The 23,832-nt window shown below is 60.0% G+C and overlaps 1 protein-coding gene across 1 annotated transcript in view; it reads left to right on the forward strand.

Moving 5' to 3' along the window:
- Positions 1-1,008: 1,008 nt before the first annotated feature.
- COL20A1 (collagen type XX alpha 1 chain) overlaps positions 1,009-23,832 on the forward strand; it is a 38,315-nt gene continuing 15,491 nt past the window's right edge. The window contains exons 1-20 of the mRNA XM_063720573.1: positions 1,009-1,103; positions 3,170-3,261; positions 5,962-6,072; positions 12,792-12,935; positions 13,256-13,414; positions 14,711-14,869; positions 15,196-15,315; positions 15,767-15,931; positions 16,562-16,726; positions 16,989-17,146; positions 17,627-17,756; positions 18,656-18,801; positions 18,887-19,010; positions 19,178-19,317; positions 19,744-19,873; positions 20,116-20,258; positions 20,441-20,573; positions 21,839-21,987; positions 22,168-22,297; positions 23,305-23,343. Coding sequence (XP_063576643.1) covers positions 3,180-3,261; positions 5,962-6,072; positions 12,792-12,935; positions 13,256-13,414; positions 14,711-14,869; positions 15,196-15,315; positions 15,767-15,931; positions 16,562-16,726; positions 16,989-17,146; positions 17,627-17,756; positions 18,656-18,801; positions 18,887-19,010; positions 19,178-19,317; positions 19,744-19,873; positions 20,116-20,258; positions 20,441-20,573; positions 21,839-21,987; positions 22,168-22,297; positions 23,305-23,343 — 2,527 coding nt within the window. The 5' untranslated portion in view covers positions 1,009-1,103; positions 3,170-3,179. The remainder of the gene's footprint in view (positions 1,104-3,169; positions 3,262-5,961; positions 6,073-12,791; positions 12,936-13,255; positions 13,415-14,710; positions 14,870-15,195; positions 15,316-15,766; positions 15,932-16,561; positions 16,727-16,988; positions 17,147-17,626; positions 17,757-18,655; positions 18,802-18,886; positions 19,011-19,177; positions 19,318-19,743; positions 19,874-20,115; positions 20,259-20,440; positions 20,574-21,838; positions 21,988-22,167; positions 22,298-23,304; positions 23,344-23,832) is intronic.

A 23,832-nucleotide genomic window follows, 5' to 3' on the forward strand; every position in this document is an offset into this window, starting at 1 on the left:
CCCTTTCACACTGTCCTGAGTGCAGAGGAGGCATGGGCTTGGGGACTGGGCTCACAAGGCCGACAGCTGCCTCCAGTGGCCCTGAAGCACCCGTGCGACGCGTGGTATTAGGCTGGGGTCCTTAAAGGCAGAGGTGGGGACAGGTATTTGGGTGCACTCGGGTCTATCCAGGAGGCAGATGCCTTGGCCGGATCCACCTTGAGCTGTGGACAGTGAGTTTCTCAGGAGGCTGTGCAGCGAGGCCGGGACGCCCACACTTGCGTCACCACCCAGTCATTGGGCAAGGGCTGCTGGGGTGCATCTGTAACCACCCAGGCAGTCCCGGGGCAGGGACAGCTGTGAGCGGCAGGCCCTTTATAGCCGGCAGGTGCTACGGGACTCCATGCTGCCTAGGTGGGGCCTTAAGTCACAGCAGGGGTGGGACAGGGGCGGGGCCAGGGCAGGGGCAGGGCCAGTGTTGGGCTGGTCCAGTTGGGAGCAGCCCAGGCTCCCGTCGGGTCAGGGGCCTGTTTTCCAGGCCTGGGTACCTGGTGAAGCTCTGGTTACCGGCACCAGTCTGCAAAGTGGGTTGGGTGGTGGCAGCCTTCAGGATGGGCTTGGGAGGGCATACTGGGGGAGGGGAAGGGTGACCACATGGGTGGGGGTCCAGGTGCCACTGCAGCCTGCTCCCCACAGTGGGCAGCCAGAGCCCCTAGTGTCCAGCGCCCACACGTGGCGGCCTTGGCATCTGAGTGGCTTTCCCTGTGAGCCCCTCCTTGCAGGATGGACCCTCTGGGAGTGAGGAGTAAAAGTGTTGGGCCGTGCAGTCCCTGCCTCCTCACTGGTGGGACCCTGCCCTGCTGTGCAGTAGGGTCCTTCATGCTGGGATCTTTGTGGTCCCCGTTCTTGGAGAGATGCCCGGGGCAGCAGACAGGAAGGGTGGAGGGCAAAGGGAGGGGAGGAAAGAGAGGCAGGCCAAGGGGTGGGTCGGGGGGTGGGCTGGGGCAGTGACTTCCGTGGAGGAGAAGCCTTTCATAAGCTCCAGCCTTCCTGTGGCCACAGCAGGACCAGAGTGGAACAGCGCACCCCAGGAAAGAGGACTGGGGTCCCAGGAGTAGGAGGAGGTGGGTGACTTCCCTGTGGTCCTGAGGCCGAGTGGATAAGGGGCTGCCAGGAGATCCACTCAGCCTGTGATCTGAGGATGACTGACTTTCAGAAAAGTCTAGATAGAGGCCAAGTGCCCCTGTGGGCCACAGGACCGGGGTGCCCAGCACAGGGTGTGGCCAGGAGGGGCCGGGGCAGTGGGAGCCCGGGGCTGCCTGAGCTCTCACCAAGGGCTCCCTTCTGGGGGTCTCAGACAACATGCAGGGCCGTGGGGGAACAAGGAGGGTGCACATGGAGCAGAGAGCGGCTTGCACTTCAGGCTGGATGCCTGTGGTCCTGGCAGGGGTCCCACTGAGTCAAGCCAGGTTTCTGGGATGGGAGGATCCAGGGACTTGGGGGCACTCGGGCTGCCCACTGGTGCCTCTGTGATCAGATCGGGAGCCCAGCCCACAGGTGCCTCCTGTTCCAACGCCTGGGTCTTACCTGACTGCCCTTGGCCAGCCGGGCGGGCACGAAGTCCCTGATTTAAACCGGTGGCTTTCCCGCCGGGTGAGGCCTTTCCCTTGCAGAGGGGCAGATTCCCTGGTGGGGATACTGGGGTCACACACTGGGAGGGGGTGTGCAGTGGGGGCGTCTCTGTTCAGCTGCAGGGGGTGGGAGGGCCTGGGTCACTCAGGACCCTAGAACTCTACTGTGTGGGAGGCTGGGGCTCACAGAGCCAGGGCCTGCACTCAAGTCATGCCCTCAGCTCAGCACAGAGGGGTAGGGGCCCAGCCTGCTGGGAGTGCTCTGCCTGCCTCCTGAATGCCTGCGTTGGTGCGCGTGGGGTGAGGGGCTGGTATGAGCAGTCTCGGGGAGTGGGAGTGCAGGGGAGTGGAGTGCGAGGGGAGGGGGAGTGCGAGGGGAGGGGAAGTGCGGGGGAGGGGAGTGCGGGGGGAGGGGGGGTGCGGGGGGGGTGCGGGGGGGAGTGCGGGGGAGCGGGGGTGCAGGGGGAGCGGGGTGCGGGGGGACGGGGTGCGGGGGGAGGGGAGTGCGGGGGGAGCGGAGTGCGGGGGGAGGGGGAGTGCGGGGAGCGGGGGGAGGGGGAGTGCGGGGAGCGGGAGGAGGGGGAGTGCGGGGGGAGGGGAGTGTGGGGAGCGGGGGGAGGGGGAGTGCGGGGGAGGGGAGTGTGGGGGGAGCGGGGGGAGGGGGAGCGGGGGTGCGGGGGGAGCAGGGTGCAGGGGACTGGGGGTGCGGGGGAACGGAGTGCAAGTGAACCCCCAGCATTTCTTCTTCAGCCCTGGGCGTGGTGGCAGGTGGAGGACTTGGGCCTGGCAGCTGACATGCCCCCCACGTCTCCAAGTGGCACCTCTGGGCACTGGTCACTGGGTCACCCTGGCCTCTGAGTCCCCCTCAGCTGCTCCTCAGAGCACCCCAAATCCAACCTCCACTCCCAGCCCCTTTGAGCGGACCGGGCCTGGTTTTCCGTGGTCCTCCCTGTAGCCCACTCAGCTCTCCAGTGGCGCTGGCCGCCTCCCTGTCTCGGCCTCAGAGCTGCACCCCCGGCTGGTGTCCCCCAGACCCACCCGCTCCCCAGTCCCACCTAGGCAGCTCTCACTCTCCTCCACAGGTTTCTGATGAGCCTTCCGCCTCTAGGGCGAGGCTGGGGCCACAGGGACTCCACGTGTCCAGCAATCAGACGTTGCCTGGAGAGCTCGCCCCTTGCCTCAGCCCTCCACAGCCCTCGGGAGCCCCACAAGCAGGAGGCCCCGTGCCTGTCCCAGCCACCCCTGCACTGGGCGTGGGGACAACTGGGGGCTGGGGGTCCTGTTGTCACTCAGAGCAGCCCCCAGTGGTGTAAATGCCAAGAGTGGGGTGGGAATGGGAGGCAGCCCCAGCTCTAGCCTTGGGTCCTTGAGTTTTAGGCAGCTGGGAGGTATCCCCTAGACAACAGGTTGCAGGCCTCTGGTCCTCACACATGTGAGGGTTGGCCCGGTGTGGGGACAGCCTGCCTGGCCCTCGAGGATGTGGAGAAGCTCTGGCGTTGTGGTCAGGGAGGGGACAGACGGGGGGATGGCTGAAGGGCATGGCCTCTTCCCCTCTACAGCCTGAGCACCATGAGCTCCGGAGCCCCTGCACACCTCGGCCTCTGCCTCTGGCTGTGTCTGGGCGCCACCCTGGGAAAAGAGCAAGGACGAGGTAAGGACACTGGCAGTGGGCCCCTGCTTGCCCCCAGGCCACGCCTGCCCCACCAGTGCCCACGCAGGACGAGCCCTCCGCTCCTGAGCCCGGCCTTCCTCCTAAGTTGAACGCGTGCTGAATTCAGAGCAGCTCCCACAACAAAGGCAAGAGGATGAGACAGACAGGAGGGAGCATGTGCTCCCGCCAAATCCTCAGCCTCGCCTTGGGAACGCACTTCTGTGGTTTAGTTCTCTGTTACGTTAATGCTTGGCTGAGAGTTATTCCACAAACACTTTTCGGAGCAGTCTCCAGGAAGCAGGAGGCTGGGGTAAAGATGGAGCCGCCTTCCCTTGCCTCCTGCCTGCTTCCCACCGCCGCCTCCCACTGGTGTTTTGGGCACGTAGCCCTCTGGCTTCTCCCGGTGCGGCACTCGCATTTCTACGCAGCACCACCTCCTCCGTGCGCATCCCTGGGCGACCGCACCATGTCCTCAGGAGGCCCCTCCAGTCTGGATGCTACTGGTTGGGGCGTTTGGGTAACGTAGGGCACCGCCCATGGCAGCAAAGGGAAATGGCAGAGGATGCTGTGGGCTCACCTGTCTGAGCAGCTTCTTCCTCCCGTTGAGAAATGTGGGTTTAGACTGATTCTAGGAAGGTGAATTTCCGTGTCTATGGAGAAGGCTCCGGGGCCTCAGCCATGCTGTAAACTTGTTCCTGGGCTGGGCCAACGCAGCCCCTCCCGGCACCTGCAAGCTCCTGGGAGGTTCTGGGCTCCCACTGAGTGATGGTTTTATTCCACTGGGGTGAAAGGCAGGAGGCGGCAGCTCCCCCTTCTAATGTGCGTTTAAAGGACCACCACCAGGGCCTGACAGGCTGGGGCGAGGGAGCCTCCATGTTCCGCTGCTGCCGTTGCAGAGGGGCGGGTGAGATGCAGGAGCCCAGGTCTAGCATGGAGCCGCGTGTTGAGACCCTTCCGGATTTCGTGGCTTGTCTTGCCGTGCTGAGGTGCCCGGTGTGCCCTGCACACAGGCAACAGACCATTGCATGAGCAGGTGCCTTGGTCCCCTCAGCTCAGACAGGGTAACCCTGCCCTGGGGCCAGTGGGGGCCGAGATTTCAGTTTGAAAGAAGCTTCCACTGTCAATTTGAGCCAAATCAGTGATTCTACAGAAACGAGTTTAGGTGAAGGCAAATCTAGTTCTATCTAGTTCAGGATTCAGCGCGATGGGGCCACCCCTCACAAGGGCCTTTCGGGGGCCATTGAGCCCCTGAGGACAGCCAGGTGGGCTGGGGGCACTGAGTCCAGCCCAGGACGGGTGGGAGCCCACACGCTGGGGCAGCCCTTCCCAGGATGGCCCAGGCTGGGTGTGGCCACAGTCCAGGGAGGGGAGCGTGGTCCTGGGTGGGGCCCTTCCCACCAGCCCAGCGCCCTTCTCAGGTCCCAGCAGTGCTGTCCTCCAGCAGGGAGCTGGGGAAGGGCTCCCTGACATTCTCAGGCAGAGTGGAGCAACAGAAGGCTCTTCACAAGCAGGGGCTGCGGGAGGGGCCCTGCTCACAGGCTGGCCTTCAGAGCCCCCTCCTCATCCCCCACACATTCCTGCCTTTCAGCCCCATCCGGAGATCCGGCCCAGCTGCTGTCTGCTCTGAATGGGTCATTGTGTTTGCCCCAGTGCCCCCCAGCCCCTGCTCTTCCCCCCGAGTCCCAGCTTTCCGGGGGGGCAGTCCAAAGAAGCCCATCTCTGTCCCCATTTTCCAAAAATAGCTGTCCCTACTGCAGAGCCCCGGAAGCTTTCAGGGGGCACCAACCCTCTCCAGAGCCCCGGGAGGTTGGCCAGGCCCCTGCCGCCCCCTCCTCCTCTCAGATGGTCTGGACACCCATCCCTCACCATGGGAGGCAGCCTCGTCTTGGGGGCGCGCATGCACACACGTGCCAACATGCACATACTTCCAGTGTGGGATTCTGCACCCACACTCCCCACTGAGGGGGCACGTGCACCTGGCAGTGACCTTGGCAGCAAGGGGTCTGCAGCTGCATGGCCACTTGTCCCGGGGACCCAGTTCAGAGGACCCAGCCCAGAGGCCCCAGCCCAGGGGACTCAGCTCAGGGGACTCAGCCCAGGGGCCCCAGCCCAGGGGACTCAGCTCAGGGGACTCAGCTCAGGGGACTCAGCCCAGGGGCCCCAGCCCAGGGGACCCAGCTCAGGGGACTCGGCTCAGGGGCCTCAGCTCAGGGGCCTCAGCTCAGTGACTCAGCCCAGGGGCCCCAGCCCAGGGGACTCAGCTCAGGGGACTCAGCTCAGGGCCCCGGGCAGGTTGCCAGCTGCTGTGTTGGCTCGGGGCCTCCGGTCACCAGTGGGGTGGTTGCTGCCCTCCCAGACATGGGCTTGAGCCTCTTCCTGGTGGGAGGACCCCCGGAGAGCCAGGCTGGGGCCTCCCTGGGTGGGACTGGACTCCCTCTCACCGAAGCTACCGGGGTGGCTCTGTGACTGCGGACCCCGGGGAGGGCCGGGTTCTCCTCAGCGCCCAGGAGAGGCCTTGTATCCCCAAGTGGGGCTGAGTCCCCCTCAGACACCCTGGGTGGGCTTGTGTCTCTTCGGGATCCTCCGGAATAGGACTGTGTCCCTCCCAAACGCTGACGGCAGGATGCCTATGCCCCCCACAGCTAATTAGGTGGATGGGGAGGCCAGGTCAGTCCTGACCACTATGTCCTGTTTCTGTAGCAAGTGGCCTCCTGAGGCTGTCTGTGCTGCCTGAGGACCGGCTGCAGATGAAGTGGAGAGAGTCGGAGGGGAGCGGCCTCGGCTACCTGGTGCAGGTGAAGCCCATGGCAGGTGAGGACCTGCGCCGTCCCAGGCCCCCTTCCCCATTAGCATGTGCTGAGGACAGTCAGTGTGGCGGCCGCAGCCACCACTCAGGCCCACAGCGTCCCTCCCACCAGCCCCTTAGTGTCAGCACCTCTCTGGCCTCGGTCTCTGCTGTCCCCACATTCCGTTCCCCCATCATGTATGACATGGAACAGGGAATGGGGCTCCTCTGTCCCTGGCATGCAGCCCCTGTAGAAGGCATTCAGTGCATACTTTTAATTTTTTTGATTTTTAATTTTAATTTTTAATTTTTTTTAAAGACAGGGTCTTGCTCTGTTGTCCAGACTGGAGTGCAGTGGTGCGATCACAGCTCCCTGCAGCCTCAATCTCCTGAGCTCAGGAGATCCTCCCACCTCAGCCTCCCACGTAGCTGGGAGTACAGGTGTGTGCCACCACTCCTGGCTAATTTTTGTATTTTTTGTGCAGAAGGGGTTTCACCATGTTGCCCAGGCTGGTCTTGAACTGGGCTCAGGAGATCTGCCCTCCTCAGCCTCCCACAGTGCTGGGATTACAGGCGTGAACCACCACGCCTGGACCATATTTTTTAAAGAAATGACTCCCTCCTCAGAACGAGTCTGAGTGCCTCAGGGGCATTCAGAACAGCCTGGACTCTGCACAGCGAACCCCAGAAGCACCTGCTCCCCACGCGTTAATCCTTGTTTACAGGAGCAGGGCCTTGAGGACACCTTTTCAGGGAACCCTGTTCCTAGAGCACGGAACAGCCCTAACCTGACAATGGGTGCTAATTTTAAAGCTTTTCAAAACTCAGATGGAAAAGCACACAGGCATAAATGCTAACTGTATGAATCAGCACTGTGGGGTGGCCAACACAAACCCCTCCTGGGGTGAAAAAAGACCGTCCCGGGTGCCCCGGTGCCCTTCCCAACGTCCACCCTCCCCTGCTCCCCGGACGACCGCCTCCAACAGCATGGACTATTTGCCTGTTTCAGAACATTCTCTAAGTGGAATCACACCGTGGCGACTCCCTCATGTCTGTGTCTTTGATGGGCATTTTGTGAGGTTTGCCCCGTGGTGTGTAACAGCCGTTCATTTTCTTTGCTGTATAGTATTCCCCTGTGTGATCTGTTCTGCTATTGATGGACGTGTGGCTTGTGTCCAGGTTGGCTGTTGTGTAGACGCCATGTGAGGGATCCTGCGTGTGTTTCTGGTGTCCGTGCGCCTGTTCTGGGTGTAAACCCAGGAGTGGAAGTGCCAGTGTGTGCACAGTTGCAACGCTAGTAGAAAATGTTGAACTGTTTTCCAAAGGAGTCATGCCAGTGTATACGCCCATCAACAGTGTATGATTGCTTCCGTTACATGACACCCTTGGCAACCAACGCTTGGCAGCGTGACTTGAGCTACTCTGGTGGGTGTTCAGTGGTGGATCCTGTGTTTCTTTATTGAGCTGTAATTTATGTGCAGAAATATTCACCCTTTTGAGAAGAGGTCTGTGAGTTTTATTTATCACATGAATTCAATCCTGTAACCACTATCACAATTGATGTAGAAAACAGTTCTGTTACCCCAAGGTCAGCCCTTAGCCCAGTGCCCCGTAACCACTGAGCTGTTTTCTGTCTGTTTTGCCTTTTCCAGATAGACGCACCTTATCAGGTTAAGTCCTGTGCTGTTCCTACTTAGGCTGAGTTTTTGTCAAGAGAATGCATTATTTTTTCCAAATTCTTTCTTCAGTGAGGTGGTTATTTTCTCCTTTGATTAATGTAGTAAATTACAGTGATTGTTTTTTAAATATTAAACATGATATATACATATATACATATATACATATATACGTGTGTATATACACGTGTGTATACATATATACGTGTGTATATACACGTGTGTATATATATATACGTGTGTGTATACATATATATGTGTGTGTATATATATACGTGTGTGTGTGTATATATATGTATATCTTAAGAGACAGGGTCTCACTCTGTCACCCAGGCTGGAGTGCACAGTGCAGTGGTACAGTCATAGCTCACTGCAGCCTCCATCTCCTGGCCTCAAGCAGTCTTCTCACCTTGACCTCCCAAAGCGCTGGAATTACAGGGGTGAGCCACTGTACCTGGCCTATCCCCTTTTATATATTACTAAATCAATTTGCAAATATTTCATCTAAGATTTTTATACTTATATTCATGAGGGAATATTGGCCAATAACTACCCTTTCTTACGAAGTCCTTTTAAAGTTTGGTATCAGCTTTATACCTCGTAAGATGAGGTGGGGAAGGATTCCTCTTATCCTATTTTCTGGAAGAGTTTGTGTAATGTTGGTGGTATTTTTTTCCTTAAATGTTTGCTAGAATTCACTGGTACTGACTTCTGGGCTTGTGGTGTGTGTGTGTGTGTGTCTGTGTGTGAACACTTCACATAATTGATTCAATTTCCTTAACAGACATAGGACTACTCAGATTTTCTAATTTTTTTGGTCAGTTTTGGTAAGTTAGTTTTTTAAATAGGAGTTTGTATTTTATATAAATTTCCTGATTAGTTGGCGTAACGTTTTTCATATTATCCCATAGACTCTATACTTATAGCACCCTTTTCATTCCCGTTAATGATTGAATCTTCTCTCTGCTTTCAAAAGGCAGTCTGGAAGTTTATTTAGTTTATTAGTCTTTTAATAAAACACATTTTGGCTTGGTTGGTCTGTCGTTGATTTTGTTTATTTTTTATTAATTTGTTGTTTCTATTTCTTTTACTCTTTTTGTGTTTAATTTTCTGCTCTAACTTAAGATGGATGCTTAAGTTTATTGATTTTCTGCCCTTTTATAAGATATGAAGTTAAAACTATTGAATTTTCTTCTAAGCAGTAGCTATAGCTGCATTTTGGTATGTAGAATTTTCATTATTCAGGTAACAATATCTAATTTTTGTTATGATATTTTTATTTGACCCATAGGCTACTTAGAAGTGTGTTTCTTAGTTTTAAAACATGGGGGATTTTCTACTTATTTTTTTTTTTATTTCTTCCTTAATTGCATTGTGGCCAGAAATGTACAATATGCTTTCAGTCCTTTGGAAAGTACCTTGCTGGCTGGGTGCAGTGGCTCACGCCTATAATCCCAGCTCTTTGGGAGGCCAAGGTGGGCAGATCACTTGAGGACAGGAGTTTGAGACCAGCCTGTCCAACATGGCAAAACCCAGTCTCTACTAAACATACAAAAATTGGCTGGGTGTGGTGGCACACACCTGTAATCCCAGCTACTCGGGAGGCTGAGGCAGGAGAATCGCTTGAACCCGGGAGGTGGAGGTTGCAGTGAGCTGAGATCACGCCACTGCACTCCAGCCTGGGTGACAGAGTGAGATTCCATCTCAATAATTAATTAATTAATTAATTAATAAAAGACATGCATCAAGTTAGAAAACTACACAACTAAATATTCAATGATAGTACTGAAACATTTTAAATTGGGAGCTGCTTATGCTATTGGGGTTACGATTGAGTCTTTTAGAGAAACATATTGAAATATTTATAGACAGGATTATATAATGTCTGGGATTTGCTTTAAGATAATATAGAATGTAGAGGGGTGTTGAGGAGAGGGACATAAAACAATACTGGCCACACGCTGATAATTGCTGAAAGCTACATCATGAAAACATGAGGCTTCATTATACTATGATCTCTTCTTTTGCATGTGTGTAAATTTTTCCATTAAAAAATCAGTTCAAACAAAGACAAGAAAGCAGAGAATAAAAATTTATAACAAGTATAATAAAAAGGGAAGATTATAGATATAAACTTAAATATGTCATTAATTTCATTAAATATAAATGGAAAAAATCTTTTAATAAAAAGACAAAGACTGTCACACTGGATGAAAACAATACCCAATTATATGCTGCTTAGAAGACACATCTGAAATGAAAGGCTGGAGAAAGGTTAACAGTAAAAGAAGGGGAAAAGAGAGTGCAAACACTACCTGGTGAAGCAATAGTACCATCACAACAAGTAAGACATAAGGAAAAAAACAGCACTAGAGAGATAATGAAGAGCATTTCAAAACGAAAAAGGGTCAACCTACCAGGAAGATACAATCATTCTAAGTTTGTATGCGCCCAATAACAGAGCCTCATGCATAAAGCAAAGAACAGGAAGACAAACACAAGAAAGATATATCTACAATTAGAATGGAGATTTGAAATACTTTTTTCAGTAACAGGATAAGTAGACCCCAAACATAGTAACTATATAAAAAATCTGAAAAATAAGGTAAATAACTTAACTAGAACATTAGAAAACTCTGCAAATTGCATATGTTTTCAAAGTCACACAGGCTGGTCTTGAACTCCTGACCTCAGGTGATCCACCCGCCTTGGCCTCCCAAAGTGCTGCGATTCCAGGTGTGAGTCACTGCGCCTGGTCTCGATGCATGTCTTTTATAATTGATTTGTCTGAATTGGGATGTGAACAGAGTCTACACATTGTGTTTGGTTCCTGTGTCTTAAGCAATTTTTAATCTAAAACAGTTTCCCCCTCTCCCTTTTCCTTGACATTTATTTGTAGAAGAAGAAACAAGATTGTTCTGTCGAACTTCCCACTTTCTTCTCTTGCCAGTGGCATCTTTGGGGAGCCATTTAGCTCGCTCCTTCCTCTCTCCACCCTGTCTCCCATAGACTGGCAGTTAGATCCTGGAAGTTTGGTCAGACTCAAGTTTGATTATATTTGTTAACAAGAATTCTTTATCAGTGGTGCTGTGTAACTCCTACGTTACCACAGCTGGCGGTACATAATGTCTGGTGTGTCTCGTGAAATTAAGATTGTTCAGTAGATACGGGGTGATTATTCCCTGATGCCATCAACTTGGTGATTGTATATTCTTTTACCCTTCAAGTAACCACGCTAGCGACCACAACATGCAGCCTTGATTTATCAGCATATGATATACATGATGGTTGTCTCAGCTGTCCCCAGGCAACGCTAGGACCTTAGAACATCACAATAATATTTATCCCATTTTCAAGCACTTTTGTTTATTTATTGATTTTTGAAATGGGGTCTCACTATACTGCCCAGGCTGGACTCAAACTCCTGGGCTCAAGTGATTCTCCCACCTCAGCCTCCCAAGTAGGTGGGATTACAGGCATGCCCTGCTTTTAAAATTCTATATTTATATTAAATGTCATAAAACTTTTTCATTATTGTCATTGCTTGTTAATCACATGTTTGTGCAGGAAGCCTTGGAAATATGACAGACCTGGGCTTCTATCCCACTTCTACTGTGGAGTAGCTGTGTGATTGCTCCTTTGTGCCTTAGTTTTCCTATCTATAAAATGGGTATAATGGGGTTGTGAAGATTATGAGGCTTGATACCTGTGAAATGCTTAGGATACTGCCAGGCACACAGTGAAAACTCAATAACGGTTAGCTATTGATGGCAATGCCAACAACCCTGCCTCCCATTTGCTCAGCCGAGAACAGAGGGTCCTCCCTGGCTGGTCACTCACTGGCGCGGGGCTGGGTAGGGCTGTGAGGAGCCACTCACTGCACAGAGAGGATGGTGTCTGTTTTCTTTCCAGGTGTGCAGGTGCGGGTTCCTCCCTCCTCTTCTCCCTCCAGGTGTGCAGGTGCAGTTTCCTCCCTCCTCTTCTCCCTCCAGGTGTGCAGGTGCGGGTTCCTCCCTCCTCTTCTCCCTCCAGGTGTGCAGGTGCAGTTTCCTCCCTCCTCTTCTCCCTCCAGGTGTGCAGGTGCAGGTTCCTCCCTCCTCTTCTCCCTCCAGGTGTGCAGGTGCAGGTCTCTCCCTCCTCTTCTCCCTCCAGGTGTGCAGGTGCAGTTTCCTCCCTCCTCTTCTCCCTCCAGGTGTGCAGGTGCGGGTTCCTCCCTCCTCTTCTCCCTCCAGGTGTGCAGGTGCGGGTTCCTCCCTCCTCTTCTCCCTCCAGGTGTGCAGGTGCAGTTTCCTCCCTCCTCTTCTCCCTCCAGGTGTGCAGGTGCGGGTTCCTCCCTCCTCTTCTCCCTCCAGGTGTGCAGGTGTAGGTTCCTCCCTCCTCTTCTCCCTCCAGGTGTGCAGGTGTGGGTTCCTCCCCCTTTTCTCCCTTGTCTTAGCACTTGAGACCCAGAGAATCACCCAGTGCTCAAAGTGCCTCTCCAGGTCTGACTGCTGCCTCCTGAGTGCGATTTCAAGGCCATTTCTTCTTGCTCTTTCCTCTGAGAACATGACAGTGTCCCCTTTGGAATCATTTGTTTGCTTTTCACACTTGAAATCCAGACCTAACTTTAGAATCGTGGAGTCACACAGCAGAAAATACTTGCGGCTGGTTGGTCTGCGCAGCCCATAGGGTGGGAGCCTGTGGGAGTGGGAAGGGCCCTGGCCCTGGACTCTTCCTTCTTGGACCTGGCCCCTCGGGTCATCATCCCCTCCCTGGGCAGCCCCGTCTTCATACCTTGACAGTATCTCTGAGGGTTGATGGGTTCTCACCTCACCATGCGACGGATTCCTCTAGGGGGGTTTAGTAAGTGACATCTTCTTTTCCCTGCCCCAAGACCCATTCCCTGTCACATTATTACCCAGGAGCCCATGTCCCTTCCATCAGACCCTCTCCCTTTCTGTCTCCCTAGCCTCAAGGGGAGGAGCTGGGGTGGGGAGGAGGAGCCAAGAGGGTTTCACTCCCCGCCACCGTGACAGATGCACATGTGTGTGCCCACCTTGGCCTCTAAAGCTCTCCCCACCCCTACCCAGGGGACTCGGAACAGGAGGTGATACTGACCACCAAGACCCCTAAGGCCACAGTGGGGGGCCTGAGCCCCTCCAAGGGCTACACCTTGCAGATCTTCGAGCTCACTGGCTCTGGGCGCTTCCTGCTGGCTCGGAGGGAGTTTGTGAGTAAGTCCACCGTCTGCCAGCTGGGTACCCCCTCCTCCGGGCCGGGTCCCACCCTCCTCCGGGCCAGGGTCCCACCCTCCTCCAGGCTGCGTTCCAGCCCCAGGGGTGGGTGTGTGTGAAGCAGCTCTGGGCTGGGCTAGGGGCAGGTTTGAGTCCTGACTTACCAGCAAGGCTGCCTTGCCCCTGACATCTTTGCATGCCTCCCAGGGTCCTGGGCCCTCAGCACCCACAGATGCGCCCTTGAAGGGGTGTATGTGCAGCTGCCCCAGTGGACCAGGCCCTCCGCTCCCACCCTGGTTGCTCTTTGTGTCTTCCTGCAGTTGAGGATCTGAAGAGTAGCTCCCTGGACAGAAGCAGCCAGAGGACCCTCGGCTCTGGAGCCCCGGAGCCCACCCCCTCCCATGTGGGGAGCCCAGACCCTGAGCAGGCTTCTGAGCCCCGAGTTGCCTTCACGCCAAGCCAGGATCCGCTCACTCCTGGTGGGTCGGAGTGGAGAGAGAGTGAATCTCCGGGGAGGGAGTGACCTTTGGTTTCCCACATTTCCCACCGTGAGGCCAGGAAGTTCTTCCTCATGTCTGACCACACAGTCTCTAGCTTTAACTTAAGGCTGTCATGTTCCCAGGTGCACTCAAGCCAGGCCACTGGGAGCAGGTGGTCCCACTACCTCTGACCCCTTTGGGAACCTCCAGCCTGGGTCTAGGGGGTGGTGAGAGGGGTGCGTCATGCTCCCCCAGGAGTGGGATCAGGAGGAGAGCTGGTCCGGGAGGCCCCAGAGGGAGGGCCCTGCCCAGCTGGCCCCAGGCGTGGAGAGGTAGAGCCACACCAGGACAGAAGAGAAGCCAGGCAAGGGGTGGGCACAGACGGGGCAGTGCACTGTGTCTGCCCACAAGGCCCCCGTAGGCGGGGCTGGGCTTCCGCATAGAACTGGGAGGGCCTGGCTTTGTCTCCTCCATCAGGTTGGGGTCCTCAGAGGCAGGATTCTCCCTCCCCCGTCAGACTTGGAACTGAAGGAAGTGTCCTCCTCATACTTGGGCACATCCCCTCCAGAGGGTCCTCGGGTCCGCTGCTGTCCTCCCCTCAGGGTGCTGGGCTCTGCTGGGTCCCCTGGACTTGGGCTCCCCCAGGGGAGTGTCCCCACCCATGCAGGCCTCAGGGCAGCTGGGCCTCTTCGGTCGCCCCGCGGGGATCTCCACCGTGATGGCTGCTGGCCTCGTTCAGGCATCTCCCCGGGGGTCTGGCCCTGGCTCTGGGGCCCGCCCCACCAGGCACTGCCCCTGCAAAACTCTGGGGAGCACCAGACCGGGGATGGGGGCCCTGCCTCCACAGCGTCGCCAGGGGATGGGGGCTTTGCCTCCACAGCGCCGCCCTGCGGTGCTCACAGAGGCTCTGCTGGGGCCTCTGTGGTGCCCGCCGTCCCCTCCTCGCCCGGTTTGCACTGGTGGGCTTCTGGGCCTGATGTCTGGACGGGCAGCGAAGGCCGGCTCCTGTGCAGACAGCTGCATGCAGCCGTGGAGGGCAGAGGTGCCCGAGCACCAGGCTGCCTCACATTAGCGGTGGCTGGACTGTGCAGCCGTGCTGGTGTGGGGCTGTCTGGTCCGGTGAGGCCTGAGGGTCTTGGAGTCCTTTCCCCTGAAACCTGGCCCAGCCTGCCTCACTCTTGTGGCTGGAGCCCCAGGGTAGGTGATCTGGGGGCTGAGGCCAGGCCCGGAGCAGTTTGGGGATCGTGGACCGGGGATGGGCCTCACCTAGCACCTGACCCGGTCCCACCGCCCCAGCCGGCCCCCAGTTCCGCTGCCTGCCCCCCGTGCCTGCTGACATGGTCTTCCTGGTGGACGGGTCCTGGAGCATCGGCTACAGTCACTTCCAGCAAGTCAAGGACTTCCTGGCCAGCGTCATCGCACCCTTTGAAATCGGGCCAGATAAGGTCCAAGTAGGTGGGTGCTGGCCCGGCCCGCCTCCTGCCCCACCTGGGCGTGGTCCCCACAGCTCTGACTGCTGGAGGAGGCTGTGACCTGTGGGGGTCCCCGCACCAGCCAGGGCTCTCACCTTGTGGGGTGGGACGCCTGCTCCACATGGGGTGTTCTGGGGACCCCTCCGTGTGGAGGCCCTGGCTCTGCAAGCGTCCTCTCCCTGGGGACTGGCTACTGTGGCCAGGGGACCCCACAGAGGCACATGCAGCTCTCAGGTGTGGCCTTGTGCCAAGCTCCCTGGGCATCTCAGCATTGGAAACTCAGCCCGTGGCCACGCCCCTGCTCCCCAGGCCTGACTCAGTACAGCGGGGATGCCCAGACTGAGTGGGACCTGAATTCCCTCGGCACCAAGGAGCAGGTGCTAGCAGCTGTGCGCCGCCTCCGCTACAAGGGGGGGAACACGTTCACAGGTACAGCCCAGGCCCACCCCTCCCTCCATCCTGAGGGCGGACCTCCTTCTGCCACCCTCCCAGATCCCCAAAGCTTGTGTGTAAATCGAGCTCCAAGTGGTGTGGACCTGAGCCCTGTTCACACCTTTATAGAGGGCAGAGTCACCCCCTTGTTTACCTTTGATGAAAACGAGGGCCTGTGTCCGGTGCGTGGCTCCTCTGTTCCACATTAGCAGCTCTGGCTGGGTCCACATCCCGCCCAGTCGGGGTGCTCACCTTGCAGGTAGGGTCTGGTGGGGGAACTTGGGGCCCCTCCACAGGCAGACCCTCCCTGCTCCCTTGGGCTGCCGCCTGGCCTCCTGGTACCCCACAAGAGAAGGAGAGGAGCATCTCTGCTGTCCGGTTGCTGCCAGCTGAGCGCCAGGAGGAGATGCTGGCAGCTACCTGTCACTTTATTCCTGCTGCTCCCAAGGCCTTGCCCTGACCCACGTGCTGGGGCAGAACCTGCAGCCAGCGGCTGGCCTCCGTCCAGAGGCGGCCAAGGTGGTGATTCTGGTGACGGACGGCAAGTCCCAGGACGACGTGCACACTGCTGCCCGTGTCCTCAAGGACCTGGGCGTGAACGTCTTCGCTGTGGGTGAGCACCATGCGGCCCCGCGGCCCTGGGCTGGAGTCTCACCGCCGGGTGGGCTTGGGGTCGCAGCAGGGAGCTTGCATTGGGCACCTGGTCCCTGAGCCCCAGCTTCCACATCCACGGCACGGAGCTGCACGCAGAGCCGGGCACCGCCTGGCACTCAGAGGCAACGGCACAGGCGGGCTGCTCCTTTCCAATCGCCTGGTGTTTGGTGCCTTCCGTGGAACCCCCCCAACCCTCCCCCTGTGGCGTGAACCTCCCTGGTGAGATATTCACCGAGCAGCTCCAGCTGCCCCCTCTGGCCACCATCCCTGTGCCTGGTGACTCCCGCCTGCTGTGCCCTGGCGAGGAGCTTCCTGGCACCCTCCAGGGCCTGGGACTCACAGGCGAATCAACTCTGTCCTGTGGGGAGGAAACCCCATATTTCGAGGCAGGAGTCCTGGGAGCACAGACCCTCCCTTGATGCCCCCAACCCCTCGGGAGCGCCTGGCCCAGCATGTGGGTGGCAGGTGGGCCGAGTACCGCCCATAGGCCCCTTTGCTTCTGACCCAGTCTCCATGGAGACCCCCACTGCGGGTGGCCCCATCGGGTGACCCCAGTGCAGGCCGACCTCACCTCCCTCCTCCCAAGCAGGTGTGAAGAACGCCGATGAGGCTGAGCTGAAGCTCCTGGCGTCCCCGCCACAGGACATCACCGTCCACAGCGTACTGGACTTCCTGCAGCTTGGCGCGCTGGCTGGCCTGCTCAGCCGCCTCATCTGCCAGAGGCTCCAGGGTGGGAGCCCGCGGCAGGGCCCAGGTGAGGGGCAGGGTCACCCACACAGGCTGCAGCCCCCCACCGGCTGCTTTGGGCAGAGGGTTGGGAGGACGCTGGGGCTCCCGTGTGGTACCTGAGGCCGGTTCCTGTGGCTCTGAGGGGGTCTGCAGCACCCCCTTACATCTGTCCACAGAAGGGCCGGGGAGCAGCTTTCCTGTCCCTTCTGTGAGTGGCCACCAGGGGGAGCGTGGACACAGCTGCCCCTGCAGTGACCACCTGCCGCCAACTCCCACTTCTCCAGCAGCAGCGGCTCCAGCCCTGGACACCCTCCCCTCCCCCACCAGCCTGGTCCTGAGCCAGGTGACCTCCTCCAGCATCCGCCTGTCCTGGACTCCAGCCCCCCGGCTCCCCCTCAAGTATCTGATCGTTTGGCGAGCCTCCAGAGGTGGCACCCCCAGGGAGGTGAGGGGGCCGGTATACAGGGCTCCCCAAGCCGGTCCCCAGCCGTAGTGGGGTCTGATGAGCCAGAGGAGGGCAGGAATAAAGGCCCACAAATAACTGAGTCCAGGCTGAGAAGGGGGTGGTGAGGGGCTGGCAGCCCAGGGACTCACTGCGGAGCTGCGTCTGGGAGGCAGCCTGGGGTGAATGCGTTTTAGTGGCCGAGGAGGGCAGAGCAGGGGGCGTTCCGAGGGTGCTGGGGTTAGGGTGAGACTCAGAGCGCCTTCTCCCTTTGATTGATCGATCGATTGCTCGATTGTGGTGGGGCTGCCCATGCCGTGCCTGGCACTGCTCTGTCATAGGTACCGGGAGCCCAGGCCTGTGGGAAGTAGGGCACCCTGCGGGCCCCAGCTGAGCTCACACTCCAGCTGACAGAGTTCCTGTCCTGCTCTCCATCCCCCGGCACCCCCCTTCCTGGCTCCGTCCTTGCCCACGCTGTTCCAGGTGGTGGTGGAGGGGCCCGCCGCCTCCACAGAGCTGCACAACCTGGCCTCCCGCACAGAGTACCTGGTCTCTGTGTTCCCCATCTATGAGAGCGGGGTTGGCGAAGGCCTGCGGGGCCTGGTGACCACAGGTAGGTGGGGCGGAGGCAGCGGCCAGGTTCTGGGTGGGAGGCCCCACTCGCGGCCGTCCCTTAGAGCCTGGCACCCCAGGGCAGCGTAGCGAGCAGCCCTGGATCTTAACCACCCACAGTTGGCACCATCCCCAGCTTGCTGTGTGACCAAGGCCGAGTCACTGGGCCCCTCTTGACCCTGGGTGTTCTCTTCTGAACACCAGCTATACCGTTGGTGTCATCACCTCAGCCGTAATCACAACCCATTATGCTCCTTGTCCACAGTGTTCCGGAGCTCCCTGCTGCTTGGCCTCCAGCACGTGGCTTAGCTTGCTGGGTTCTTGGACCCCCGGGGACTGCCATGAGCCCATCTGTAATAGCCTTGTTGAGATGTAATTTACACACCATACAATCTGCGCATTTAAAGTGTACAACTCCAGTGGCTTTGGTATATTCAGAGCTGTCACCCATGGCCACAGTTCATGTTAGGTCATTTTCTTCCCCCCCAGAGGACCCCCTGCACCCCCTAAGCGCCCACCCCCTGCCCCTGCCCCCCCGGCCATCCAGGCCACCTTCTGTCTCTGGATGTGCCTGTGCCAGACGTTTCCCGCAGGTGGAATCACACCGTGCAGCCTTTTGTGTCTGGCTGTTTCCCGAAGCTCTCTTCACCCCCCGGAGGCCACATTCTTCCCATGATCTCAGGGCAGATGGCCTTAGACAAAACTGTGGGGTGGCCTTGTGTCCCCAGAGCTGGAGCCACAAACCTTGGCCCAAGATGAAGCCTGGGAAGTGCCACTTGGAATCCTGTGCATCTGCCAGGCGGTGGCCGCGCCCACCCGCTCTGGTGTGAGGGTCCCCCGTGCGTGGGTGTGAGCTCTGTGTGGGCTCCCTTCCTAAAGTGCCCCTGCATGGCCCCCCAGCACCTCTGCCTCCTCCCCGGGCGCTGACCTTGGCCGCAGTGACGCCCAGAACCGTCCACCTCACCTGGCAGCCCTCGGCCGGGGCCACCCACTACCTGGTGCGATGTTCGCCTGCTTCCCCCAAGGGTGAGGAGGAGGAGCGAGAGGTGAGCTGGGCCAGGGGTTGGCAGGGGAGGCAGAGGAGTGGGGCAGAGCGAGTGGGGGCTGGCCTGGGACGTCATGTCTCTGCAGGTGCAGGTCGGGCAGCCCGAGGTGCTGCTGGATGGCCTGGAACCGGGCAGGGACTATGAGGTCTCGGTGCAGAGCCTGCGAGGCCCTGAGGGCAGCGAGGCCCGGGGCATCCGTGCCAGGACCCGTGAGTGCTCCAACCCCGGCTGCCTGCCCACAGGCGGGTGACCCATCTTGTTCCTCAGCCTTCCATGGCATGGGGGACCTCAGGCCCCCTCGGTCCCAGCCACTGCCCACCCTTGCCCCTGCCACGGAGGCCACCTGCTGGCCTTGAGGCTCTGCTGTGCTTTGCAGCCGCCCTGGCAACCCCGAGACACCTGGGCTTCTCAGACGTGAGCCACGACGCGGCACGAGTGTTCTGGGAGGGCGCCCCGAGGCCTGTGCGCCTGGTCAGGGTCACCTATGTCTCCAGTGAGGGCGGACACTCAGGGCAGGTAAGAGCAGAGCCCGCCGGGGGCCCGAGTGTCTTGAGGGACCACGGGGCCCTGTCTGGCAGGCATGGGGTAGAGCCAACCATCAAGTAACACACTTAAAACCACGGCAGCCACGAGGCGCAGCGGGGGCACCTGGTGTGGGGGCAGATGTGGGTGTGGGGGCAGATGTGGGTGTGGGGGCAGATGTGGGTGTGGGGGCAGAGGGGCAGATGTGGGTGTGGGGGCTGGGGGGAACCAGGCTGGGGAGGCCCACCCCAGCCGTCCTGCAGTTTTGTTGCCCTCCCATCCCTCAGGACAAGCCCATTTTCCCCATTTTTGGGGGGGTCATGGGGTAGTCCTGGCCGCAGGTGCTGGGCCTGAGTCTCCACCCCAGCAAGGGTCCAGGCACCGGCTGGGCCTGCCATGTCACCCTCCCACCTACTGTAGACAGAGGCTCCTGGGAACGCCACCTCGGCCACGCTGGGGCCTCTCTCTTCATCCACCACCTACACTGTCCGCGTCACCTGCCTCTACCCTGGGGGTGGCTCCTCCACGCTGACCGGCCGGGTGACCACCAGTGAGTGGGGAGAGGTTGGGGCTGGGGGTCCAGCGGGAGTTCTGTGTCCTTCTGCCCCTCTAGACAGTTCACATCAAGTGTTTTGGGAGCCTGCCCTGGGCCAATGCTGAGCCAGGTGGGGATGGGCCCCCGGACGGGTGTGATGGATGGGGGTATAGGGTGCTCCTGGGTGTGGCTGCCCCTCCTCTGAGGCGCCCAGGCTCAGGGGCTGCACCCCCAGCCTGTGTCTCCACTTCCTTCAGAGAAAGCTCCCAGCCCAAGCCAGCTGTCCGTGGCGGAGCTGCCCGGGGATGCGGTCCAGCTGGCGTGGGTGGCCGCAGCCCCGTCTGGCGTGCTTGTCTACCAGATCACGTGGACGCCCCTGGGAGAGGGGAAGTCCCACGAGGTGGGCAGGGGTGGGTTTGTCCTTCCGAGGGGCCCCCTGTGGGCCCCCAGTCCTGAGGCCAAAGTCCAGGGCTCAGAGCCGTATGTGCGCCAACCCTGTCTCCCAGGGATGCCTCACTGCCCGGCCCCCCAACCTGAGGACCCCACTGCACCCGGTGACCCCTGGGGCTCTCCTCTCCCTAGATCTCTGTCCCAGGGAACCTCGGCACGGCCGTCCTGCCTGGCCTAAGGAGGCACACGGAGTACGACGTCACCATCCTGGCCTACTACAGGGACGGGGCCCGCAGTGACCCTGTGTCCCTCCGCTATACTCCCTGTAGGTGCCCCTCCACTTCCCCTCTGCTGGGTGTGGGGTAGGGATGGCCCGGGGGACCCCTGACTCACCCGCTGCACAGGCCCAGGACCCCAGACTCCCAGAACTGCTGGCTCCCAGAGCCCTGACCACTGGGCCTGCTCACTGGAGTCTGCAGCACTTCCTTGAGCCCACACGGGGATAGGTGTTCCCTCAGTGGCCGAGTGCACAAACCACCTAGTGTCCCGCAGGGCAGCCCAGGCAGCAGCCCTGGTTGGGGGTATGGTGAGGGCCCTGGCAGGTGGCATAGTGTGGGTGTGCCAGGGGTGTGGTGTGGCGGGGTGCGGGGTGGGCCGTGGTGGGGGTGCGGTGTGGGTGTGCCAGGGGTGTGGTGTGGGTGTGCCAGGGGTGTGGTGCGGGCTGTGGTAGGGGTGTGGGTGTGCCAGGGGTGTAGTGTGGGCCATGGTGGGGGTGCGGTGGGGGTGTGCCAGGGGTGTGGTGTGGGTGTGCCAGGGGTGTGGTGTGGGTGTGCCAGGGATGTGGTGTGGGTGTGGCAGGGGTGTGGGTGTGGCAGGGGTGTGGTGTGGCAGGGTGTGGTGCGGGCTGTGGCAGGGGTGCGGGCCGTGGCAGGGGTGTGGCGTGGCAGGGTGTGGTGCGGGGTGTGGCAGGGGTGTGGCGTGGCGGGGTGCAGTGCGGGCTGTGGCAGGGGTGTGGCGTGGCGGGGTGCGGTGTGGGCCATGGCGGGGGTGTGGCATGGCGGGGTGTGGTGCGGGCTGTGGCAGGGGTGTGGTGTGGCGGGGTGTGGTGTGGGCAGTGGCGGGGTGTGGCGTGGCGGGGTGTGGTGCGGGCCGTGGCGGGGGTGTGGCGTGGCGGGGCGCGGTGTGGGCTGTGGCAGGGGTGTGGCGTGGCGGGGTGCGGTGTGGGCCGTGGCGGGGGTGTGGCGTGGCGGGGTGTGGTGCGGGCTGTGGCAGGGATGTGGGCAGTGGCAGGGGTGTGGCGTGGCGGGGTGCGGTGCGGGCCATGGTGGGGGTGCGGTGTGGGTGTGGCAGGGGTGTGGTGTGGCGGGGTGAGGTGTGGGCCGTGGCGGGGTGTGGCGTGGCGGGGTGTGGTGCGGGTCGTGGCAGGGGTGTGGCGTGGCGGGGTGTGGTGCGGGCCGTGGCAGGGGTGTGGCACAGTGCGGTGGGAGCATTACACAGAGCAGGGTAGGGGCTGGGCAGCTGGTCCTCTGGCCACCCGGTGCCTCCTTTCTGGAGGGGCCTGAGCCCCACACAGCCCATGCTCTCGGCCAGCCACGGTGAGCAGGAGCTCCCCCTCCAACCTGGCCCTGGCCTCGGAGACCCCCGACAGCCTGCAGGTCAGCTGGACACCCCCGCTTGGCCGCGTGCTCCATTACTGGCTCACCTACGCACCCGCCTCTGGCTTGGGACCCGAGAAATCCGTGAGTCTTGGTAGAGCCTGAGGCTGCCCCACCTCATGGGGCCTCCTGGAAGGGGCGTGGCCACGCTGTCTGCGGAGGGCAGCAGCTCTGCCATGGCAGGATGCAGAGGGAGGCAGCTGAGCCGCACGGACGAGCAAAGTTGCCCAGGAAGTGGGGACCAAGCACCCTCCCTTCTCCTAGGTCTCTGTGCCAGGACCCAGGAGCCACGTGACACTCCCCAACCTGCAGGCAGCCACCAAATACAGGGTCCTGGTCTCAGCTGTCTATGCAGCAGGCAGGAGTGAGGCTGTGTCTGCCATGGGCCAGACAGGTGAGTGGGCACCAAGACCCCAGACCCAGGTAGACCCAGACCCTGGCAGGCCCTAGCTCCCAGCCCCAGCCAGGCCCTAGACCCCAGACCCTGCCAGCTCCAGACTCATCCAACCCCAGACCCAGCCAACCCCAGACCTAGTTGGCCCCAGGGGTCACAGGCAGGCAGGGGTCCCGGGTGGGTGGAGATGACTGGTTCCAGGCTGGCCCCACCTGGGTTCTCCAGGGACGAGGACGTGGTCTCAGTTGTCTGAGGTTTTCCACGGTGGGAGCTGCTGTTGCTGGTTTTTTGTCTCTTGCTGGTTTTCCTGGAAAACCACAGGTGCAGGGCGAGAGCTCTGAGAGGCATCCAGCCCAACCTTCCAGCTTCCCTCTGGGCTCCCCATTGTGGGGTCTTCCAGTCTTGGCTTGCACGCCCTTGGGGACGGGGTCCTCACTGCCTGGACAGTTGCCCCAGCGAGGCAGCCTTCCCATGGGAGGGGAGAGTGGCTCCTCCCATCAGGGGTGCTCCTTCCTGCCTTCTCTGCCCATGAAGGGTTCCGAGCACCTGCCATGGAGCAAACCCAAGTCCCTGGGCCCCCAGGACATGCGTGCCCCCAGCCTGCCCGCATCTCCCTGGCCCCCAGGACACGCGTGCCCCCAGCCTGCCCGCACACCAGGCATCTCCCTGGCCCTGCCAGTTCACGGCACACCTGGGTGACCGGTACCCTCGAAGGGTATCACACCCAGTGGGATGCCTGGTACGACCCTGGGCCCACCGGGCTGTCTTGGGGACAGCTGCTTCACTCAGTGAGATCCAGAGGGGCAGGGACCATCCCTGTTCCCTTCCTTTTCTGGGAGGCGTGGGGACCACAGGCCTTGTGGGCGGCAGATGGGACACAGCACAGTCCCACCTATACAGATGGAGAACAGGCCGGGGCATTGTCCACGAAGTGGCCCCTCCCCAGTTGTCTGTCAGGCGTGGGGGGCTGGGCCGCTCCCACTCACACTGACCCCGTCTCCTCTCAGCAGCCTGCCCAGCCCTCCGCCCCGACAGCTCCCTCCCAGGTGGGTCCTGCGCGCCCTCCCCTGCCTGCCCGCCCTCCCCTGCCTGCGCGCCCTCCCCTGCCTGCCCGCCCTCCCCTGCGCCCTCCCCTGCCTGCCCGCCCTCCCCTGCCTGCGCGCCCTCCCCTGCCTGCACGCCCTCCCCTGCCTGCCCGCCCTCCCCTGCCTGCGCGCCCTCCCCTGCGCCCTCCCCTGCCTGCGCGCCCTCCCCTGCGCCCTCCCCTGCCTGCCCGCCCTCCCCTGCGCCCTCCCCTGCCTGCCCGCCCTCCCCTGCCTGCCCGCCCACAGTCTCTCGGGCTCTTCCTGGGCGTGGGGGCCAAGGGTGTCGTGACCTGGGACCCGGTGGTGGTGTGGTTGGAGGATGTTTGGGCGGGTTTGCGCCTCCACAGACGTCCCTGTGGCTGGCTGGGCGGTGGTTGTTCCTGCTTCTCACTGAGGGAGCCGAAGGTTGTGTAAGGTCAGGGCCAGGACCCGGCAGAGCCCAGGCAGCGC

The sequence above is a fragment of the Pongo abelii genome, chromosome 21 (genome assembly GCF_028885655.2).
Source record: "Pongo abelii isolate AG06213 chromosome 21, NHGRI_mPonAbe1-v2.0_pri, whole genome shotgun sequence".
NCBI classification, from domain to species: Eukaryota; Metazoa; Chordata; class Mammalia; order Primates; family Hominidae; genus Pongo; species Pongo abelii.